Consider the following 26,089-nt stretch of genomic DNA (forward strand, 5'->3'; position numbering starts at 1 on the left):
TTACTAGTCTAACAAAGATCAATATTCACACATTACTTTTCCAATAAAGGTGAATATCTATATATCACTTGTATGAAAAAGATCACTATCTACATATACGATACATGATGTTACACCTGACCAAGCAGGATGTAGTTCCTTCTTTCCTGGAGGTGGACGGATACATACACATCCCATGCTGAGCGAGGCTCAATACATCCCGTGCTGAGCGAGGCTCAATACATCCCGTGCTGAGCGAGGCTCAATACATCCCGTGCTGAGCGAGGCTCAATACATCCCGTGCTGAGCGAGGCTCAATACATCTCGTGCTGAGCGAGGCTCAATACATCCCGTGCTGAGCGAGGCTCAATACATCCCGTGCTGAGCGAGGCTCAATACATCCACATATCTCTACATATCTTGTATCACACTGGTCACCCCTTCTGGCAGGAACCTCTCTCTCTCTCTCTCTCTCTCTCTCTCTCTCTCTCTCTCTCTCTCTCTCTCTCTCTCTCTCTCTCTCTCTCCTCCCTTTATCCGTTGTCCGAGCAACTTTTGGCAGCCATGGTCGGGATATGCGTTCATTCCGTGGGACCAGAGTCCCACTGGTATCGCCCATTCCCGCCACACAATAAAACCTCCCACCCAACATATACTGCAATAATCACCTTCAATAATACACACAGTTGGGCGGGGGTTTTTCGGTGTTTTTTTGCTGGTAAATTGAACGCGTACATCAAGCGACTAAAAGGTGTGTTTTTCCTCCTGTCTTATATATATATATATATATATATATATATATATATATATATATATATATATATATATATATATATATATATATATATATATATATATCCTGGGGATAAGGGATAAAGAATACTTCCCACGTATTCCCTGCATGTCGCAAAAGGCGACTAAAAGGGGAGGAAGCAGGGGGCGGGAAATCCTCCCCTCCAGTTTTTACTTTTCCAAAAGAGGGAACAGAGAAAGGGGCCAAGTGAGGATTTTCTCTCTAAAGCTCAATCCTCTGTCCTTAACGCTACCTCGCTAACGCGGGAAATGGCGAATATGTATGGAAATTTATGCATATATATATATATATATATATATATATATATATATATATATATATTTATATATATATTCCTATGAGTCCACGCCATTTGGTAAAAAGTCACTTGTTTGCCAGATGGCGCCCTAGCTACGTCTCTTCGCTGTAAATCAACTGACCGTTATATATCTTTCTTGTATCTCCTCTGATGATGTGATTATTACACGAAAGTGCACTTGGGTACTTATCGTGCTTCATTTCCCCGTGGACTGATAGGGCTATACCTGATCAACGCGCTAAATTGTGATCCTTTCCATATATGTATCCAAGATATTTTCCATGTCATCATGTCATGTTATCAAAACAATATGTACCTTTAAGCATGTGTTTTGTATGACGAGTGGAGACGCAAATATGTACACAGATCACAAGAACACACACACACACACACACACACACACACACACACACACATATACATATATATATATATATATATATATATATATATATGGAATCATTTCGCAACCTAACCTCCAGCACACTTAATTCTCTGGTTCAGAGCAAGAACGACTGGTAGTGGTGGTGGTAGGTGTTGGTGATAGTGGGGGTGTAAGTGTTGGAGAATGGTTGTCCCGTGGGTGATTGGTATGGCCAGTGCGATGGTGGTGAGTGGCTTGGATGACGGTGATGGTGGCTGCAGGAAATATGGAGGTGATGGTGAGAGAGCTGGGCACGTTGGTGATGGTGGACACGGTGACAGGCTCACCATAATGATGGTGATGGTGGTGGAGGTGGTGAAACCATAGTGAGTGATAGTGATACGAGTTGTGGTGATGGTGGTAGTGGTGGTGGTAGATTGTGTGGTGGTATATGGTGCCAAGGGGGGATGGTGGTGATCATGGTAGTGATGGTGTGGTGATGGTGTGGTGGTGGTGTGGTGGTGGTGTGGTGGTGGAAATCACAGTGGTTGTCTTGTGGTTGATGAAGATCATTCTGGTGGGTTGAGGGTGTGTGGTGTGAAATGCTTCCAGTGTGTTTGTCTTGTATGCTGGAACATATCCACATACCTGGACGTACATTTACGCATAAACAAAGACACATTGCTATTCATATATAGTCTGTGTGTTTATTTGTATTTATGAACATATACATACTCCCTTTGACGTTGGTAGATGGCGTGAGCTAGATTGTAGTTTGTATGCATAATGTATACACACTAAAATACATATGCATATGGTATATGTGCGAGCATTTTAGTGTATATGTATATATGTATATATATATATATATATATATATATATATATATATATATATATATATATATATATATATATATATCTTTTTTTTTTTCATACTATTCGCTGTTTCCCGCGATAGCGAGGTAGCGTTAAGAACAGAGGACTGGGCCTTTGAGGGAATATCCTCACCTGGACCTCTCCTCTGTTCCTTCTTTTGGAAAAAAAAAAAAAAAAAAGAAAAAAAAAAAGACTTTGAGCGCTGGAATCCTGCACATGTAAGAACATCTAATAAGGAAAGACTCAGTCACATAGCTCACAACCTTATCAAACCAACAAAAATGATCACACATGACAAAAATAAAGAATTCTGAGAAAAAGAAAAAAGAAGAGAAAAAAGGAATTTTGCCAAAACGAAACTTACAGCCAGGCGCAATACAGTCGGCACTTTCAATACAGGACATTGTCATGTCCAGTGTTCCAGTTGTTATCACCATTCGTTTATCTACGTGTAGATGGTCCACAATGGCTCACTTTACGGCCAACAAAGTGTCTAGACTGGACGCGATTCGCGGTAAATCTATCCTTCCTGGATGGCACACAAGGCAGAGCCGCCGCCTCCTGTATTGCCACAGAAAACACTGCTTCTTCCTGCTCGATCCTGGACCCGCGATCCATGCTAGGATGACATGACGTCACGCTTCCTAGCCCGATGACGCATGGCATGATGATGATACGTCATACGTGACCCATAGCATGATGACCTCATGTAACCCTTGCATAATGAATGGGTCATGGTCTCACTGGTGTATCTTACCATATCACTTTGTACATGTGTTACCATCACACGTGATGTGTGATGGTAACATGAACATTGCCGTGGGTTTGGTAGAGATTAGCCACACTGAACGTTGCAGTATAGGATCGTGTTCATATATGTAGTTGGTCATTCTCTCCTGGTTCATTAATGGTCCAGGACCAGATGCACGGAAGTGATAGTGTACCTCACCTGCTGAGGATAATGATATTTTCCTAGCTAACTTTTCTTGTGTTACTCTTCATCTGACATGGCTAGAAATTCTTAGTTAATTACGTTCTACTTCTATGAAGAACATCAACGGAGGGAAAGGAACTCGTAATTTCTCATCCACTTCTCTACATGATAATTTCGCCTATCGTTCTGAAGCCTCAGGAGGGCCTGGTGTAGGAGCATGACCAGCCTGGTGTAGGAGCATGACCAGCCTGGTGTAGGAGCAGGACCTGCCTGGTGTAGGAGCAGACCAGCCTGGTGTAGGAGCATGACCAGCCTGGTGTAGGAGCAGGACCTGCCTGGTGTAGGAGCAGACCAGCCTGGTGTAGGACCAGGACCAGCCTGGTGTAGGAGCAGACCAGCCTGGTGTAGGAGCAGGACCTGCCTGGTGTAGGAGCAGGACCTGCCTGGTGTAGGAGCAGGACCAGCCTGGTGTAGGAGCATGACCTGCCTGGTGTAGGAGCAGGACCTGCCTGGTGTAGGAGCAGACCTGTCTGGTGTAGGAGCATGACCAGCCTGGTGTAGGAGCATGACCAGCCTGGTGTAGGAGCAGGACCTGCCTGGTGTAGGAGCAGACCAGCCTGGTGTAGGAGCAGGACCAGCCTGGTGTAGGAGCAGGACCAGCCTGGTTGCACAAGTAAAAGATATGGTGATCTTACGGAAGGCCGACCGTGCAACAATTGTGTCGTCTCTTACGCGAGATGGTCGGATGTTGACCGATGTGTGAGTGCTATTATGCACACTGCATGAGCAGTTACGTGCACGATGATAACATACACTATATACTGAACAGTGCACCCCAGTGTGAACTTCCATGCGTTACGTACACAATACATGAACATAAGACCAGAATTTCAGTAAAACGTATTTTACTATGGAAAATGGTACTGCTGTAGTCATCTCAACGTAATGAATACAACAAAAACGTTATGATTGGCAGCTGTGCCGTCACATTGCTCTGGAAGAAGGAGTTACTGGTCACAGCTGAGGTAACGCTGGTCCAGTAACCACCCTGGTCATAACTTGTGACGTAGCGACTGGATCAGTGTTACTTAAGTTAAAACCTGTAATGTCTTGATCACGAGAAACTTAACTGAATCTTTCCATGTCAAAGACACCAAGAACTGTAACATGAACATCAGGAAAGGTGTGTATAACCTGGACAGGTGTGTCGCAAGGAAAATCTGTGAACGACTTAATCTTGAACGCATGATAAACCTTGGAGAGGTTCCCTGTCAGATGACACAACCACAAACACGTCTGGAAGGAGGCAGCTCAAATATATAAATATATATATATATATATATATATATATATATATATATATATATATATATATATATATATATAAAGAGACCTTACACATACACACATATGAAATCATGAAAATAATACATTGGAAACGAAGAAATAAGCCACATCAACACTGGCCCACGAACAGGACACAGATAGGAACACAGACAGACACACACACACATACAAAGACAAACCAACCAACAAACAAGGCAGCCGGTAGTTGTGCAGTAAGCACCCCCACCGACAAAAATATATCGCTACAAATAAAAAGATGAATGAAATCACCATGAGATATCGAGCCAGTCCATATGGCAGTTCATGGTCGACACTCTCTCTCTCTCTCTCTCTCTCTCTCTCTCTCTCTCTCTCTCTCTCTCTCTCTCTCTCTCTCTCTCTCGACGACCATTTATCTATGTATAAAACATAGTTAGCAGGGAATTTATAGGCTTATAGTTAGGACACAAACTAATGATTTGGTCCCTCCTTGTTTAATATGGGTCGTGTACATGTTGGCTGCTGGCCAGCTCAGCTCTTCCTCCCTCATGTGTGGTGTTGGTTAAGGTGAACACCCCCCTCCACCCCCCCCCCCCCCGAGAGAGGGAGAGCTACCTAACTACGTACCTACCTACCTACCTACATACATACATACATACCTACATACATACATGCCTGCCTACCTACATACATACATGCCTGCCTACCTACATACATACATGCCTGCCTACCTACATACATACTTACCTAATTCCCTACCTACCTCGTCCTCACCCACGGTGTCTGTTATGACTACCATCACCAGGATCACTACCACCACTATCACCATCACCACTATCACCACTATAACTACCACCATCACCACTATCATCACCACCATCACCATCACCACCACCACCACCATCACCACCATCACCACCATCACCACCATCACCATCACCACCATCACCACCACCACCACCACCACTACCATCACCACCACCACTATCACCACCACCACTATCACCACCACCACCATCACCACCATCACCACCATCACCACCACCACCACCATCACCACCATCACCACCATCACCACCACCACCACCATCACCACCATCACCATCACCACCATCACCACCACCACCACCATCACCACATGACCACCATGGAGCACGTGGGGTGAAGACGGTCAGCACTTGCTGGTCAACACAGTGGTTGATGACCAGGTGTGTTTGGTTGTGTGTGTGTCTGTTTACAATCATCAGCGGCACTTGGTCGAGATGTGTCTTTTCTTTTATGCTTTCCAAGTGTGCACGTTTTCTATGGCCACCGTCTGCACGTTTTCTATGGCCACCGTCTGCACGTTTTCTATAGCCACCGTCTGCACGTTTTCTATGGCCACCGTCTGCACGTTTTCTATGGCCACCGTCTTCACGTTTTCTATGGCCAACGTCTGCACGTTTTCTTATAATGAGAGACAATATTGTTTCTCCTCGTGGTGGCGGGCCATGCATGGCGCGTGGTGGCCACGTGAGCGGTGGACTCCCACACCAGACATGACCACCCTCCTCCCGGGTCGTGTGCGTCTGCGCAGACCGGGAGTGTATGTTGTGGTGGTGTGGTGTGCACAACCCGCCGCTCAAATGAGGAGGTGTGCAGCACGGCGCAGACCACTGCTCGCTCCCTCATCAGACAGGGATGGTGGTCTGCCATCCATGGGGTGCAGGGCCATACAAAACACAGTCATTAATGGAGGTCCCACCATACTCTTGCGACACACACACACACACACACACACACACACGTCAACCGCGTCAGCTCAACAATTCTGTAATGTTGACCTCAGTCTTGAGGACGTAGGTAATGTAGTTACCAAGAAGATATGAAATATTTCCCAAGATTCTACACAGAGTTTGGTTATGACGGTATGACCCTTGTGCATGACGGTATGACCCTTGTGCATGAAGGTATAACCCTTGTGTATGACGGTATGACCCTTGTGCATGACGGTATGACCCTTGTGCATGACGGTATGACCCTTGTGCATGACGGTATAACCCTTGTGCATGACGGTATGACCCTTGTGCATGAGGGTATGACCCTTGTGCATGACGGTATGACCCTTGTGCATGACGGTATGACCCTTGTGTATGACGGTATAACCCTTGTGTATGACGGTATAACCCTTGTGTATGACGGTATGACCCTTGTGTATGACGGTATGACCCTTCTGCATGACGGTATGACCCTTGTGTATGACGGTATGACCCTTGTGCATGACGGTATAACCCTTGTGTATGACGGTATGACCCTTGTGTATGACGGTATAACCCTTGTGTATGACGGTATGACCCTTGTGTATGACGGTATGACCCTTGTGCATGACGGTATGACCCTTGTGCATGACGGTATGACCCTTGTGCATGACGGTATAACCCTTGTGTATGACGGTATGACCCTTGTGTATGACGGTATAACCCTTGTGTATGACGGTATGACCCTTCTGCATGACGGTATGACCCTTGTGTATGACGGTATGACCCTTCTGCATGAGGGTATAACCCTTGTGCATGACGGTATGACCCTTCTGCATGAGGGTATAACCCTTGTGCATGACGGTATAACCCTTGTGTATGACGGTATGACCCTTGTGTATGACGGTATGACCCTTGTGCATGACGGTATGACCCTTGTGCATGACGGTATAACCCTTGTGTATGACGGTATGACCCTTCTGCATGACGGTATGACCCTTGTGCATGACGGTATGACCCTTGTGCATGACGGTATGACCCTTCTGCATGAGGGTATAACCCTTGTGTATGACGGTATGACCCTTCTGCATGAGGGTATGACCCTTGTGCATGACGGTATGACCCTTGAGTTCTAACGTAAGGAAGGACTCTTGATCCTCAAGGGTCAGGCTAAAGGTCAGGTCATCATACCCTTAGGGTCGTACCGTCGTTACAAAGGGCCGGACCTTCCCGCTCAGGGGTCGAACCAGTGTACTCAAGAGGTCATATGAAGCAGATCAACAAACCACAGTTGTTCCATCTTGTTTCCTTCCACATTCTGGATACAGCAGGTGTGGACGGCTCAGTGGGATCTCCTCAGTGGAGTGTGTGGCCCACCACTCCGCTCTCTCGTACACAACCACCAGTTCAAGTCTGGGTTCTCAACTGCCACAGTTCCAGCTGGTCGGCTCAGTTACTGTGTCTTCTGGTACTGACCAGACACAAGGACGACTTGATGGTGAGGTCATCTGGTGGTGTGGCGTCAGATTTCCACAGTGGAACAGCCCACTGCGGCACCACTTGCTCGGGTTCAAACGGGTTTCGAAAAACAGCTTATCGTTACCGGTCATCATAGTGGCACACTTTGAAAACCAATTTACATTTTTATTAGTAGTGAGATTATATGGAAATATTTTCGGATTATTATAAAAGTTAAATTGTTTGTAGGAATATGTCATTGTTTGTAGGTATATGTAATTGTTTGTAGGTATATGTCATTGTTTGTAGGTATATGTCATTGTTTGTAGGTATATGGAGTTGTTTGTCGCGCCCAAAAATGTTGACCAGAGAGTTAGTCACTTGATGTGATATGGAAACAAACCAGTGTAGCTTGGATCTGTCACAACCCGTGTGTGTGTGTGTGTGTGTGTGTGTGTACACGCTGGGTCCACTTCATCCACGCCCACAACCTATCCTTCACGTGGATCCGTCGACTGAACCACTCGACCCATGTACAGTACGTGTTCGTGGGCTATGTCCCACAGACAACAACGTCCCAGCCAAGTGAGTGACCTTCAGGTCATGGTGTAAGGTCATGTTGCACGGTTTCCACAACCCTCCTCGGTCATCTGTGACCCCCAGTGTGGCCAGGACAGGTCCACCTGACCCGACGGAAGCACTCACGATCCACACAAATGAATCACGAATCATCCTCAGTAAGGTCACGGTTAAGGTCATCACGAATCATCCTCAGTAAGGTCACGGTTAAGGTCATCACGAATCATCCTCAGTAAGGTCACGGTTAAGGTCATCACGAATCATCCTCAGTAAGGTCACGGTTAAGGTCAGCAGATGGTGACACGGTCAGCACTGGACTCGGCTGACGACGGCTCGAACACAGCAACCAACCCGGGATGTCAGACCCAGCCAGCCACCCTGCCAGCCTACCAGCCAGCCAGCCAGCCAGCCAGCCTGCCACCCTGCCAGCCAGCCAGCCAGCCAGCCAGCCAGCCAGCCAGCCTACCAGCTAGCCAGCTAGCCTGCCAGCCAGCCAGCCAGCCTACCAGCTAGCCAGCTAGCCTGCCAGCCAGCATGTCAGCCAGCCAGCCAGCCTGCCAGCCAGCCTGCCAGACAGCCAGCCCCTCAGCCAGCCTGCCAGCCAGCCTGCCCCTCAGCCAGCCAGCCAGCCAGCCACAAGCCACTGAAACGGAGCCAAGATACATTTTCCTCATCGTCACAAAAATAGAAAACGGTGTTTCCGCGAGAACAGGAAGTTTGACGAACGGGTTGAGTGTGTAGGGAGACGTAGCTCTCTCTCTCTCTCTCTCTCTCTCTCTCTCTCTCTCTCTCTCTCTCTCTCTCTCTCTCTCTCTCTCTCTCTCTCTCTCGTGGTATGCACCCCCAGCGACTAGGGAGGTACATTACCGGTACTACCCGCCTGTGTGTTGGGGGGTTCTGACAGTTGTGCAGTGAGCCAGCATTTCAGAAGCTGTCGAGTTTCACTCCTGTGGCCCAGGGTTTTGCTGTCCTTCATTCGTTCATCCTCACCCCACACGTGGGCTGCTGGCGTTCACTGGTGAGACACATGACCTCCCCATCTCATGTACACTACTCCACAACACAACACAGAACTCACACGACTCCTGAACTCAATAGACTTTTTTTTTCACTTGGGTACGCGGTGAGCTCTACGCGCTAGCCTTGCCTCTGACCAGAATCATACGGTAAGTGATCGCAAGTGAGTATCCCAACTACCTCTTTCCCCTCACTCCCTCCTCACATTTTCTAAGATGATAAATGTTGAAGAATCACGCACACACATACTCACACGCACACACACACACACACACACACACACACACACACACACACACACACACGTGTCTTTGGCTGCAACAGACAGTATCCACACAGACACAGTCCTCTGCTGCGAGAGATGTGCTGCAACACAGACCCCTGACACGCCTCGTAACGTCCACGAAGTCTTGCTTCTTTGAGTCGTCACCCAGCCTGGTGTGGGGCAGCCTCCATGCCACACTCGTGGACCGTAAGTGGAAAAAGTTATATTATCTAATCATCCGTCGTGACATATGAGGAAATGAAGGTCGTACGGGGATAATCGCAATGGAGCTGAGAGTTACTTCAATGTTTCGACAAACGAAATGGCCTTCACCAGATAATACACCATGTGACAAAGGTAGATGAAGGAATATATATATATATATATATATATATATATATATATATATATATATATATATATATATATATATATATATATATATTGGAAAGGATCACAATTTTGCGCGTGATCAAGATATTCCTATGAGTCCACGGGGAAAATGAAACACGAAAAGTTCCCAAGTGCACTTTCGTGATGGTGTGATTATTACACGAAAGTGCACTTGGGAACTTTTCGTGTTTCATTTTCCCCGTGGACTCATAGGAATATTATATATATATATATATATATATATATATATATATATATATATATATATATATATATATAGTCTCCCATTTACGTCACCTTGAGAAAATAAGTATGGCAAATCATAGCAAAAACAAGTGACTATTGATTTTGAAAGTTGTTAACATTCCTCTAATATATAAAAGACATTCATTGATAGTGAAGGAGATACAATTGGGATGGAGCAAGAGGCAAAGAAACAATCTCTCTCATGTGGTGAGGGTGGAGCTGTGAGGAGTGGAAGACTCTAACTTGAGAGGAGGGGACGTCTGAGACTGGCTGGCCTCACATGAGGTTAATGAGACGTGGGGCCACAAGTTTCCCCAGACTATGTTTACAGGAACTTGTGGCGCTGAACACGTCACCGCGCACATTAGAGTGAGGGTAGAGGTATAACATGACGTCTGCCTGGCTCTCATGGTCGTGTCAGACAACGTGAAATTAAGATAGAATATAGTCAGGCAGGTCGCCTGTCTGTGAGTCAATGATGACTGCACATCTTAGAACATTAAGTGAGAAGTGAGGGATAACAAAGGAATGAAAGAGGAACCAGAACATGAAGAAAAATATTTACAGATAAGAATATTTACATATGTTGACAGATAAGAATATTTACATTTGTTTACAGACGAGAATAAATGCCATGATGGTTGTCCCTCAGGTAGGGCACCGAGCCGTGTTACAGGGAGTGTGTGGTAGGGAGCTTATCAGGCAGGGTGTAGAACGGTGTTACAGGGAGTGTGTGTGGTAGGGAGCTTATCAGGCAGGGTGTAGAACGGTGTTACAGGGAGTGTGTGTGGTAGGGAGCTTATCAGGCAGGGTGTAGAACGGTGTTACAGGGAGTAAGTGGCAGGGAGCTTATCAGGCAGGGTGTAGAACGGTGTTACAGGGAGTGTGTGTGGTAGGGAGCTTATCAGGCAGGGTGTAGAATGGTGTTACAGGGAGTGTGTGGCAGGGAGCTTATCAGGCAGGGTGTAGAACGGTGTTACAGGGAGTGTGTGTGTTAGGGAGCTTATCAGGCAGGGTGTAGAACGGTGTTACAGGGAGTGTGTGGCAGGGAGCTTATCAGGCAGGGTGTAGAACGGTGTTACAGGGAGTGTGTGGTAGGGAGCTTATCAGGCAGGGTGTAGAACGGTGTTACAGGGAGTGTGTGGTAGGGAGCTTATCATGCAGGGTGTAGAACGGTGTTACAGGGAGTGTGTGGTAGGGAGCTTATCATGCAGGGTGTAGAACGGTGTTACAGGGAGTGTGTGGTAGGGAGCTTATCAGGCAGGGTGTAGAACGGTGTTACGGGGTCTGACCAACACCCTTTTGCGCTACCGGTGGCAGGGTGAACTTGGGGTGCACGAGGAATACGTGCTGGTGTTGCTGGCAGAAATCGAATCAGGTCGTCATTACAGTCGTGGGTTTATATGCAAGACCTGGTTAAGTACAAATCATACATGTGAAGATGAGGTTCTAGTGTGTATCTACGACTCATTACTTCCAACACTGCATAACTGAGGGGAGGCATTGTGGAAAACTTTGAGATCGTTAGACCAAACATATAACAGCCTCGTTACACATGTCGATCCGTATGATGAACATGATCATGATGGTTATTTCGACGTGGCAGACACAGATGACAGGTCAACTGAGATCTCTGCGAAAGAGTGATCGGCGTCAAGGGAGGACAGATGTCGTGCCCATTTTCAACAAAGCCGACGCAGAGTGCCTGCCTGACTGTACGATAATATAAAAACTCTGTCAAGAAATGGAAAAAGATAATCGGGATGTATATGGATAATCATGATGTATATTGATAATCAAGATGTATATGGATAATCAGGGTGTATATGGATAATCAGGGTGTCTATGGATAATCAGGATGTATATGGATAATCAGGATGTATATGGATAATCAGGGTGTATATGGTTAATCAAGATGTATATGGATAATCAAGATGTATATGGATAATCAAGATGTATATGGATAATCAAGATTTATATGGATAATCCAGATGTATATGGATAGGTATTTGTAACGGAAACTACCCAAGTGCAAAACAGTTTGGGTTTATTAGATGACGTCATCCAGACTTGTATTATAAAATGGTTACATCCATACGTAAACAGAGAGATGAAGCCACACACTTTGTAAACCCGACGTCAGCCAACAGAGCTCCACTTAACACGGTAATCTACATAACCTGTTACATTAATCAACATTATTAACCCAGTAATTCACCAATGATTTACGCCTGTGGCTGCCGGTGTACCTGTGCAGGCCACAACATCTCTCATGCACTGTGTACACTCTGCTAGTATGCACTGTGCTCGCTTCTCTATCATGCCCCATGCATGATTCTCCATCATGCCCCGCGCATGATTCTCTATCATGCCCCGCGCATGACTCTCCATCATGCACCGTGTGTGCTCCGTTGTCGTGTACACAACGCAGTTCGTCCATATAATGTCAGGCCAGGTACAGAAGACTATCCTATATAACACGGAGATAGGTCGGTATGATTGGCCAAAGTGTCCTAAGGTTGACCTGAATCACTCTGGGGCAAAGGTCAAAGTGGGCTAGCAGTGGTGGGTCAGCCTGGGTCAAAGGTCATGGTCAGGCTGATCATAAGAAGCAGAGTACCCTCGTCTCTGTTGGACTGGAGCTACGTAGCTGTGCTCAAAGGTTTCTGTTGACCCCTTGAGCACGAGGGTACGACCCTTGAGCACGAGGGTACGACCCTTGAGCACGAGGGTACGACCCTTGAGCACGAGGGTACGACCCTTGAGCACGAGGGTACGACCCTTGAGCACGAAGGTATGACCCTTGAGCACGAGGGTATGACCCTTGAGCACGAGGGTACGACCCTTGAGCACGAGGGTACGACCCTTGAGCACGAGGGTACGACCCTTGAGCACGAGGGTACGACCCTTGAGCACGAGGGTATGACCCTTGAGCACGAGGGTTCGACCCTTGGATATGATGTCCTCGTCTCTAACATGATCGTTAGAGGTCAGGTCAACATATCCGAGGGTCGAACCGTCGTACTTCAGGGATCTAAGTAAGATAATCTTTTTAACAGTTTATATCTTGTTATCTTAAGCCTCCGTGTGTATCTTAACCCCCCGAACCATCATGACCCCATGTGACCAGTCTTGACCTTCCGGCAGGTGACCTGGATGCACCTGAACCGCGTCATGCTGCTGACCATCGACCAGACGACCATCACGCTCATCCCAAGGTTCCGTGTGACCCGGGAAGACCACACGACCTGGACCCTGCACATCCGCCAGGTCCAGCCGGACGACACCGGCTACTACGTCTGCCAGGTCAACATGGAGCCCGCCATCAACCAGGTCGGATACGTCCAGGTCGTAGGTGAGTCAGGCACCCAGCAGGGGGATAACCAGGTCCCCTTCAGGGTGATAACCAGGTCCCCTTCAGGGTGATAACCAGGTCCCCTTCAGGGTGATAACCAGGTCCCCTTCAGAGAGATAGTCAGGTCCCCTTCAGGGTGATAATCAGGTCCCCTTCAAGGTGATAATCAGGTCCCCTTCAGGGAGATAACCAGGTCCCCTTCAGGGTGATAACCAGGTCCCCTTCAGGGAGATAACCAGGTCCCCTTCAGGGAGATAACCAGGTCCCCTTCAGGGAAATAACCAGGTCCCCTTCAGGGAAATAACCAGGTCCCCTTCAGGGGGATAACCAGGAGCTCTTCAGGGTGATAACCAGGAGCTCTTCAGGGTGATAACCAGGTGCCCATCAGGGAGATAACCAGGTCCCCGTCAGGGGTCCCCTTCAGGGGTATAACCAGGCGCCCTTCAGGGTGATAACCAGGCGCCCATCAGGTTAGGTAGAGTCGTGTACACTGGCTAACGTTACGTACCCCCGCTGGTGTGTGGGGCTACAGTACCGCCCCAGTTCGTGGACGAGGAGAGCAGTCAGTCGCATGTGTCTGTGCAGGAGAGCCACGACGTGCAGCTGGTGTGCCGCGCGCGGGGCGTGCCCAAGCCCAACATCCGCTGGACCAGGGAGGATAGCCTCCCCTTCACCACCTCCAGGGGCAACCACGGTCCGTCATGCATCACTGTTTACATACACGCTAGTCATGCATGACTGTTTACATCCAATCGTAATGCATGACTGTTTACATCCAATCGTAATGCATGATTGTTTACATCCAATCGTAATGCATAACTGTTTGTATCCTCTCGTAACTCATGACTGTTTACATCCAATCGTAATGCATGATTGTTTACATCCAATTGTAATGCATAACTGTTTGTATCCTCTCGTAACTCATGACTGTTTACATCCACTCGTAATGCATGACTGTTTACATCCACTCGTGATCCATGACTGTTTACATCCTCTCGTAATGCATGACTGTTTACATCCACTCGTGATTCATGACTGTTTACATCCAATCGTAATGCATGACTGTTTACATCCAATCGTAATGCATGACTGTTTACATCCACTCGTAATGCATGACTGTTTACATCCTTTCGTCTCAGTCGACCATGTTTGACCTCCAGACCTCCTAACATTTGGTCTGGCTGAAAAAACGTAGGAAAACACCTAGAGGGATGACGGGCGATTATGGCTTAACCATCGTATTCAATAGTGGTAACGTCGTATTTAAAAGAATTCATGTTCAAATGGAAAATGATTCTTGAAAAATGAAGAGTTACACTTGTATACCACCGTGTGTGTGTGTGTGTGTGTGTGTGTGTGTGTGTGTGTGTGAGTGTGTGTGTGTGCGTGAGTGTGTGTGTGTGTGCGTGTGTCTTTACCTCTGCTTATGTGTGTACAGGACGAACGGGAACTAAGCACTGGTGTGACCCCATTTCTTCCCATTCTTATAACACATTATGTTTATGTCATCAGTGACCCAGTTGTGAACTCGCCTCACCTTCAGTAAGTCTGTTTTTTGCTCTACATTTTCATTAATAAAGAAATATTCCATCGCACATTTCCAACCTTTATTGTATCATTTGTGTCTCGTGGTATATCTTGTACCTGATTGGTTCCTGTCAGTTGTTTGGTATGACCTCTGATGAATGGTTCAGAGTCCAGTCAATCTGGTAATACACTCGTCACAAAGGTCACCAGTAATAAGTATCATCATCCTGCTAAAATTTCACCACAAAAAAAAAAAAAATAGAGAAAATAAACAAAATATGAGTCGTGGAACATTGTCAGATCGGCTAAGTTTAGTTTGGACATTTTCGTCCACAAATGTCGTAGTGCATTGCAGGTTTACATGGGAACTCCAAACATTGTAACTTCACATATGTGAGAACAATCCTAACATTTCACATATTGTTAGACTCGTTATCTCAAGATTTATCTGATCATTTGAAGATATAACTTTGTGCTTAATCAACATCATTAATGAACAGGTATATCAAAACTGATAATGCATTAGAAATGATGTTACTTTAATGGAATGCAATTATACGTTGTAATAATTACTATAAACACCAGCGCAGGTGCATTAAGGCATGAGGGACTGCCCTCATTACCATGGTAATCCACCTTCCTATATGTGTATTAATTAGCATCATGCAATGGACATGAGACTGGCAATCATTGAAAAGAACATCAACATTTTAATATGATGACCTATCTATAATACTGAACTCCTCTGTGTGTGTGTGTGTGTGTGTGTGTGTGTGTGTGTCCTTGTGTTACGAGGAGAGTATACATTTATGTTGCCCCGTCCCTTAACCATGTATATATGTATCATGTCTTTATTCTCATATGTGTACACACACACACACACACACACACACACACACACACGTCTAAGACATGTAGTGACTCCCACTGAGCCCCACGGTATGAAACTTAGGTATAGTGACCTGACCTTCGACTAAAGTGTTATGGATCAAGGTCAGCTAGGTATCGCAAAGATTCGTACCGTCGTGGTGAAGGGTCGTATCGTCGTGCTCAAGGGTCATACCGTTGTGCTCAAGTGTCGTACCGTCGTGCTCAAGAGTCGTACCGTCACAGTCAGACCGTTGTCAGCTTCACCCGCCCACACATCCCCACAGCGTCACGCCCCCACAGCGTCACGCCCCCACAGCCAAAGGAAGCATTTCCCTCCTCCGTCAGGAGGCGGAGGGAAGCAGCAGCGTGTGGCAGCAAGTAGGGGGAGAGCTTGTGTCCTCACCACCAGCAGACGAGAGGTCTCTCTCCCTCATCTGTTACGTCGAAACCTTGCGCTCACGACTGACCAGCGGTGCCACACACCCACGTCTCCAGCTCGTCTTTGTTATATCTTACCCCAGTTATTCTGGGGTTATAACGAACCCAGCTAACCCCAGTACACTGAGTAGCACACCATCAACTTTCAGAAATGTACGTTTATGTTCAAAAAAGATCAGACAGTCAGATCACACGGTGTGTACAAATGAGACTTATGTTCGTACAGACTAACTACTGTTGGCATGAAATGATACCCACACACAGCCATACCTCCTCCCAAATGATACCCACACATAGCCATACCTCCTCCCAGATGATACCCACACACAGCCATACCTCCTCCCAGATGATACCCACACACAGCCATACCTCCTCCCAGATGATACCCACACACAGCCATACCTCCTCCCAGATGATACCCACACACAGCCATACCTCCTCCCAGATGATACCCACACACAGCCATACCTCCTCCCAGATGATAACCACACACAGCCATACCTCCTCCCAAATGATACCCACACACAGCCATACCTCCTCCCAAATGTCTGCTAATAAACAGACGCCACAGTGGCAGGAACACCTGTCAGGTTCCACAGTATATAAAAAAAAAAAATCAATTTTATTTGTCACAGAAAATATTTTTGTCGAATAATGATATTTCACGTGTGAATCGTTCCAAAAATGCGATGGCTTTTGATTAATTACATAAACTAGTGAAACGCGATTATTATGCTCCCTGATCATTAACGTGTCAAACAGGCCAGTGTAGTCGGGCTCCCTCGCCGTGGCTCAGGGTCACCCTGACCTGCTGTAGTGTACTGGGGGAGCCCTGGCTACACCCATGAGCCACCCTGGCTACACCCCTGAGCCACCCTGGCCCGCTACAGTGTGCTGGCAAACCCTAACCACAGCGTAGGGCCGCCCTGACGTGCTAGTATAGGGCTGGCTAGGCTGTGGGCATCGCCTCACCGTGGTGTGCGCACCAGCAGGTCAGGTCACGTGGCAGGGGTTCACGTCGCTTATCAATACGGAACCAGAACAGGACATGTCTTGGAGCAGTTCCAGAGTTGGTGGTGGTGGGTGGGTGTGGCACCTGTGGGACGATGTTCATGCAACAAGGGCACGACCACTGCCAGGTGATATGTACCTGAGGACTTGACCATAAGGTCAGGTCACTATATGGAGCCAGGTCTTGTAGTGTTTGCTCATACGTCATACTCCAGTTCTGAAGGGGTCAAGATTCCCCTCCTGCAGTACACACACACACACACACACACACACACACACACACACACACACACACACACACACACACGCCTCCATGTTGTGATGGTTAGCGTTGCTGACCATGAGTCACGCAGGGGCCCTTCTTAGGTTCGAATCCAACTTGATGACGCAGACGGAGAACAGTTCCTCGAAAGATGCAAGGATAGAACAACTAGAAGGCAAACATGAAGTTAACGAGGAAACTTGCTAGGAAGGAAGGAAGGAAAGGAGTACTGTTACTGCATGAACGGTGTATGAATGGAGTAAGATGAGTCATTTAGACAACACAAAGAAACTGGAAAATTTTATGATAGAGGAAATAAGAAAGATGGGGCCTCATGAGTGTATAACTTCCCCCATGTATAGGTAATCACACACACACACACACACATAGCAATATCATCAGCTAACAGGATCCTGAACCAACATGTATTCATATACATACGAAATACATAAACACTCTTCCTTTACGAATATTAGCTAAATAACAATATCCAAACTAGATAGGATGCTCTCTGAATAATGGAGGGCAAGCTATTGTGGCACATACTGCACACTGGTAATCCTAGAAATAAATAATTACATATAACAGGAAATGTTATCCACATTACGCGCCAGACAGTAACGGAAATTTATATACGAATTACGTTTTGTTATGTACGCGAACGAACACAGGGACGATGGAACGGAAGCCCTAGTCACACTGCGCATGAACGAAACATGGCATTCAGTGAGGCTTGACCGAGAGTTTCAAATGTTACGTTGATGTTATCTTCTGTTGTGATGACCACAACCTGTCTAGTTACGTCTCGTGTGGTGGTGTGTACGGCCGAGCCAGCTTCATCCCACACTTCGCCTAACTGTGTGGAGGCCAACCTCTCGAGGATTGACCGTTATGATAACCTTCTCTCCCCGCCAACAGCTAAACTGTGCAATGGTCTTCCTTCTCCCGTCTTTTCCTGTAATCTCGGTACATTCAAGATCCAGGTCTACAAACCAACTGCAGAACCCTAGCTAATTTCTATATCTTTCTCTTCCCAATTTCTATGTCGCTCGACAATGTTGATTACTATATAGTAATATAGGAAAACTACCATTCATCCACCAACATCGCTCTCATACCAATATTTCGCCCACAGAGTAATTTGCCTCCTAGATATCACACAATTTTCCTTCAAAATCAGCAAGTTTCTCTTCCTCTAACTATCATGTACACACACACACACACACACACACACACACACACACACACACAACCAGACCACCTTCCTACAGCATATCACCAAAACTGAAAACAAACACATGTGATGCCCCCTCCTACGTCTGCCACACAGTGCCAGACCTGTTTCCACTTTCATCACTTCATATCTGGATAGATCATCGCAAGCAATCGATCCTGACCAAACCATGGTGAGGAGATGATGTGTGAGGTCGTACTGCCTGGGGTCATCATACTGTATATCTCAGGTCAGCATGGCTGGCACACATGGTGAACAGTGGATACATACAGTTATAACAGATTTATTTCCCTCTAAAAAACATACAGAAATATCTTTCCTCTGAGAGAATTAATGTTTTTGTTTAAAAAAATATTGTCAATATTAAATTTAGATGAAAGTTATGTATGAGTGCATAAAACAAAACAGTAACTTGTGTAAAATAAAAATTACTCTTTTTTTAACACACACACACACACACACACACACACACACACACACACACACACATACATACACACGCACACACACACACATACACACACACACACACACAGTGACGCAGCAGATCATACGTTGGTATGGCAGATGTACTCTTATACTTAATCCATTGAATATCTTACATAGCAAATGGCCGCACATAAAACTCCGCTGGACTTTTGAAGTCGACCGGAAGTGTGTGTGTGTGTGTGTGTGTGTGTGTGTGGGGTGGGTGGGGGTTAAAAACACGGAACATTAATTCGTACTGCATTAAACTACTGACCTAACCTCATTTTTGTTTGTTTGTAGAAAGAGGTAGATTGGTCGCTATGACAATGTGAAGCGCGTTTGATATACAATTGCAGGTCAGCATCACAGGTGGGTTCTGAATATATTTTCGTGTGTAGTGACCAGCAGATGGGTCAGATGTGAGGCACCTGACCAACGCTTCCAGTCAAGAAGTGGACGAGGTCAGTTAATCATCAGTTTGCAGGCCACAATCACCTGTAGGCCATTGTATCGTTGCAAAGATTAGCGTAACTCTTTCTCATGTCATTATGTGATGCATAACACGTCCATGTCTTCATCGTAATATTTACAAGTCTTCCATCAACATTTAGGTTACGAGATTAAATCTTATCATTTCCCAAGAAATATTGGTTTTATTTCCTAACATTTGTAACCTGATCTGACCATCATAGATAACAACTACGAAGTCGAAGTCATTTGGATCAGTTCGAACAAGTGTTTACATTTTGAATATTCTGTTTGAAACCACAAGTTTTCTTAAAACCTTTTAATTGTATATAATGATAATTTTGCCTTAATTATTTTTCAATATATATATATATATATATATATATATATATATATATATATATATATATATATATATATATATATATTATGAGAATATTCAGTTACCTTGCACTTTCTGCACAAAGACGCACACACACAACACAACACTTCTCTCCTATGGACCCGACCGATGCAGTAGTGCTGCAGGAATATATACGTCACTACGCTACATCATTGGTTGGTTATTTAGCCTGTAGATCTGTAAACTAACAGGGTGTTGATTATAAGGCCTTCAACGTTCTTATAAACACCAATCGAAAAATGATGAACAGTTTCTGGTGTTCACAATGATATCAAGATACCATACACACTCACTATACATACATGGATATCTTGTTACTCTGTAAATTCCGCTAAATCAAAAATGCAACAAAAATCAAACTACTGGCAATATATTGAAGTGGGAATCCATCCGTCTTGTCTCGACCATTCCCATTTTCTTTGAGAATATTTTGATGATAAGATTTAATAACCGAACTTACTTACCTTGTGACCAGAGGCGGCACCGAACAATCTTGAACAACAATGTTTGTTTTCTAATTTCTGGACACTTAAAATGCACTATTAAGACACTTATTAATCATTCCTGAAACATTTACAAGATAGGGACAAGCCATCTTTTCAAGATTCTTCTACGTCTGGTTCTTTTTACTCACTTCCATATTAAATGTGAGACAAGTTAAATGTAATGCTCAGAAGGCACTTGTGAGTCACTTTACTACATTAACTTACATTCAAAAATTACGTACGAATGATTCTCAATGTTTACGGAAAAAATCAAATAAACCAATACGCTTTTTCATTTTTCTTGGCGTACAAAAGTATCGTGTCTGTTAGGCACTTTAAAGTATGAACCGTCACTATTTACTTCACGAAAACACTTAAAAGCAACTTTACACTTACTGTCCTGTCACCGCGTCACTTGAGCCACTTACAAGACTTGTTGTAACTCACGAATCACTAGACTGAACATTATGCACATATCTTTAAAACTTCTGAAGCCACAGAATAAGTAAATATGTTTACAATAAGATGTTTGTTACGAAACTTGTCAGTAAACTATCACAAGCCACTACAAACAATATTACTGCGCAATTGTTCCCCTGATTGTGAAAGGATGAAAACAGAAACTATGATGTTGATTATTCATTCTTTTTTGTATATTTAGAGAGATTTCTCAGTAATCACTTAGAACTTCATTATGAAGTAAGAATAATACCAATAGATTTGTTTTATTTGTACTTTTGTAAGACGACAGTTCATGACAGATTCTCGCATGACTAGGCTGCAACGTTTTGCTTTTATAATTATTTAGTTGTTTCGACCTCTGAGACAGTATCAACTATCTGTATGAATATTTTTAGATATCTAAACCACTCTTAGATGGGAAAAAGATCCAAAGCAGCTGTTATAGGTAGACAGCGGAAAAATATAGAGCAATACTTGAAGCTAATTTACCACGTCCGATTTTATTGCTGAGTAAGTAGTAGAATTTTTTTCGGTAAGTCATACTTGGGTTTCAATAATCATAAACGATATATTTAGTAAAGATATAACTTATTATGATACAAATAAATATCTTACACTGTGGTATCTAGCTGGAACTATTTTTCAGGTTAGCTATTTTTCTTGTAAAGTCCATGTTGTGAAGCGTTATCACATGTTCGTACAAGGAGATCTTTAACCTGTCCCTGGTGAAGATGGCGGTAATGTACGGCTTTTCTTATTCTGTAATTCCTGTGTAACTGTCTCTGATGCTCGGATATGTTTTAGGGAACGTACGATTTTGCCTCTACATAGCTTTAGCCTCGTAATTAGTGAAAGATTATAGTAACATGTTACTAGGAAGGGAACTTCTGCTCCAGGTAACCCCACGTAGCCTGGATGGATGGTGTCCAACTTAACCCGTTATTTATGGCGGTACGACCCTTAGGCATGATGCTCTGGCCTTTGGCCTTATGTTGAGGATCAGGCCAAAGGTTATGACATATACAGGGATCGTAACTTGTTCCTCAATAAGCTAATCTTTCGTAGCAACAAATGACATAGCCTAGTGCAGACCTTCCTGGCTGGCCCACTCTACACTTGGATTTTGTGATTGTAAAGAAAATTAGACTAGCACTGAGGGCTGGGGTTAGGATGGGCTATCGCGAGTGATGACACTGTTGGCTTTAAATCTGTCCCCATGTGTATTGAGGGATCAGGTGTATGTATATATTGCTGGAATTTGTATGGCACAGGGTTCCTACCTCCAGCCCTCCAGGTGGGAAAGGGTGTGAGGACTCACAGTTTTCCTAGGCAAGCGCTACCCTGCTAACTTAGGCAACTTAGCTGAATATTGTAACGAAATACTATGCAGCTCTGCTTCTTTGTTATTTACAGCGATTGAGAAACCTATACAATAACGCTGTAAGTATTCGTGAATGTGATGAGGGCGTCTTCCAATTACCGTCGCGTTAGTTACGTCAGTGTTGTGTCTTGCGTCCGGCCGCGGGGTACGAGCAGTAGGATATCTTCCCATCCACGAAGGCCTGGACCCGAGACATGCGTCTGGCTGCCACATCTCAGAGTTCTTAGAGAGCGGCTACTTCAGCGTCCAAGCTCTTGAATTCTCTTCCGGCTACTTCAACGTCCAAGCTCTTGAATTCTCTTCCTCTTTTTGGCCCTCCCTTTCCTTTAACTTTTCTACCTAACATAGTAAGGCTACATACCTGCTTACATTCATGATATATATTCAAAGACCTCATGAGTCTTTCTGTATACATGAAACTTCTTTACCCCCAGTTCCGTGCGTTGGATGAAGGGCATACATTCAGACACCTTCCGTGTGAATTAAACTCTATATAGAGATGGGGTCCGCAGTCCCGACCTGTAGTGTAAGAAGGCTACAGTTGCCCGTCTCCCTGGGGAAAACAAAGGCATATGTATCACCTCGTTAATGACTGTCTTCCAGATCTGAAATAGATCATCGATTTCTTTCCCCCACTGAGGGCATGTGTCCCATCTTGTGAACAATGGTTTCATTAATAATCAATTACCTAATATGATCCCAACTTAGATATGATTCCATTTAGCTTCAAGATTTTTCTTTCCCGTAATTCATTAAACTTTGTTTTTACTGTATAGCCGACCGATATATAATTAGTTAATTAACAATGGAGCGAATATTTATATCACATCCGGCCATTTAGACTTACAATGGCTATTGACCCGCTTACAATATTCGTAACGAGAGCAACGTAAACCAGTACAGAAGAGACACGCAGGGTAATTACTGTACTCTGACTGAGGCCATATTAGGTCAACATCAGCCAGAGGAGACAGACTGTGGTCCTAGCTAGGGCATCTCTGCCACATCAGGGAATCTATACATTGGCCGGTAGTACAGCCCTTGGATATGATGACCTTCGAACTAACCATTAACTCCTTGGACCTGACCTTTAATGGCCAGGTCAAAAAAAACCAGGCCATTGTACCCAAGCTTCGCACCCTCGTGTTCAAAGGCTGTATCGTTGTGTTCAAAGGTTCAACCGCCTTGCTTGAAGACGTTCATTAGTCATCATAAGGAATCGTACACCACTGGGTCCCTGTGTACAGTCTCCAGACTGCTCCTCGTACACCACTGGGTCCCTGTGTACAGTCTCCAGACTGCTCCTCGTACACCACTGGGTCCCTGTGTACAGTCTCCAGACTGCTCCTCGTACACCACTGGGTCCCTGTGTACAGTCTCCACAGCTGGTCCCTGCTGTGTACAGTCTCCAGACTGCTCCTCGTACACCACTGGGTCCCTGTGTACAGTCTCCAGACTGCTCCTCGTACACCACTGGGTCCCTGTGTACAGTCTCCAGACTGCTCATGATCGCATTCACACGTGTGCTGTTGTGTGGCCCACCTTGCACGAGGCACACACAGCCTCGCCCCACCACGTCCAGATGGAGACACTCTCACAGGTCCGGCCTCCAGGCAAGCAGTAATACTGACCCTTCCTGGTGTTCCCATCGTTCCCCTGACGCACCCACTGTGGCCACCTTCCTCCGGAGGACCCTCAGGCCTGCCCACTGAAGCGAGGATCCTTCTCACTCTGTTTATCTCCAGAGGAAAGTTCACCTTTTCTTGGGTCGTGGATATCACTTTCGTTCATCCCATTCAAAGAAATGATGGTTCATTATCGTTTATATTCGTTACCAACTTTCATTAGTGTTTCAATTGTGTGCGGCTTTAATGATGGCTTATGTGATATCTATTCTTATATAAGAATTTATATGAAATATTGAAGGCTTCCGTAAACCTTTAAACGAGGAGGAATATCTTTTTTTGGATAACAAACAACATAAACAGTTAGGTAAAGCATCTGATCACCAATTATCTGCGGCAACAGTAGTGTAATTGTGGTAGCGCAATAGCCAATCCAAACACAGGTTGGTGCTCAACATCTGTATTTATTGGTCCTTTTGTCGTAGTGCTCAGGCCCGGCGCCCGTGGGAACACTGAGCCTCCCAGATCAGAGATGAATAAAAAATAAGTTTGAAAGGCAAACAAAATCCAGGGCTTCGTATGAAGGGCACTCGAATTCGGATTAAAAAGGGGCTAATCCTCTCTCTTTACAATTCACGGGTGCGTCGTCACCCTGAACACTGTGTTCAGTTTTGGTGAACGCACAACCAGAAAGACAGTATAGGTGGAACAGAGAGAATGCATAAGAAACTTACCACGATGATTCCCGGACGAAGAATCTAATCTTATTACAGCGATTATTATCAAGACCTGAACCTACTTAGCTTCGAAAAGAAGATTAGAAGTTTTTTGATTCAAGTATTCGAAAATATCAGATCTCAGCCATCTTAATCTCAGCTGGTCTTAGAAAAGTCTGGACCCGTCTGGGCCCACTGGTAGATACAAACCTGTGGACGAATGTTTAAGACAAGGTCGTTATACTTCAACAGGATCGTTAGTTTATGGAATAAGTTACCACTCACAGTTGTTGAAAGCTAACAATGTTAGAAAATAAATGTGTCTAGTTAACAGACAATTCGTCCCTGATGGGTTAATGGAAAGACTTTGGATGTTAACAGACCTCTTCCATAATTCTTGTTGTTCAACAGTTTTGCCAGTCCCTCTCCTCAAATTCCAGTAGATTTATTCATTTTTATTTACTCTTTTTTTCTTCTTCCTGCTGTGCATGTGTTTCCCTGTGGCCTCTTTATTCCTTTATATATATTTACCTGTTGCATGTCATTGTCTGTGGTCCCCTTCTTTACATACAACATCATCCTTGAATATGCTCGTGTCTTACTTGTGTGTTCTTCAGTGAGAGTATCAGTCCACCTCACCATCCTTGATAATTACCTGTAGAATCCCCTCACCTGTCATGCTGTCACGTCTCATGACACATTTCGCCTTCCTCCTCATTCACAAAGCATAACATTCCTCCACATACAGCGTGACACTCGCTGATCATCATCATCATTATCATTATCATCACCATCATCATCATCACCATCATCATCATCGTCATCATCATCATCATCATCATCACCGCAACATAAAAAAAACATTTTGCACGTATGTGCTTCAGAGACGCGTTATATAAACATTCATTGTATCAGTCGTGATCACTACTGCCTCATCAATATGCATGACCTCATGCCTGAAAACCTGTACCAGTCATGCACACGTTATAATTCAGCACAACAACCCAACAGCATGACCTTCATGACCACTCCTCCCACGGTCACCAGGTCACACACGTCTCACTGCTCCCTCAGGTCACTGTCAGCCATCACTGCCC

The 26,089-nt window shown here is 45.0% G+C and overlaps 1 protein-coding gene across 4 annotated transcripts in view; it reads left to right on the forward strand.

Annotated features, from left to right (window-relative positions):
• The window catches only part of LOC139749932 (lachesin-like), a 414,993-nt gene that overhangs the window by 367,492 nt on the left and 21,412 nt on the right, over positions 1 to 26,089 (forward strand). For all 4 annotated transcript variants that reach the window (XM_071664355.1, XM_071664354.1, XM_071664358.1 and 1 more), the window contains exons 4-5: positions 13,435 to 13,642; positions 14,175 to 14,336. In XM_071664355.1, coding sequence (XP_071520456.1) covers positions 13,435 to 13,642; positions 14,175 to 14,336 — 370 coding nt within the window. The remainder of the gene's footprint in view (positions 1 to 13,434; positions 13,643 to 14,174; positions 14,337 to 26,089) is intronic.

This window comes from Panulirus ornatus, chromosome 8 (assembly GCF_036320965.1).
Source record: "Panulirus ornatus isolate Po-2019 chromosome 8, ASM3632096v1, whole genome shotgun sequence".
NCBI classification, from domain to species: Eukaryota; Metazoa; Arthropoda; class Malacostraca; order Decapoda; family Palinuridae; genus Panulirus; species Panulirus ornatus.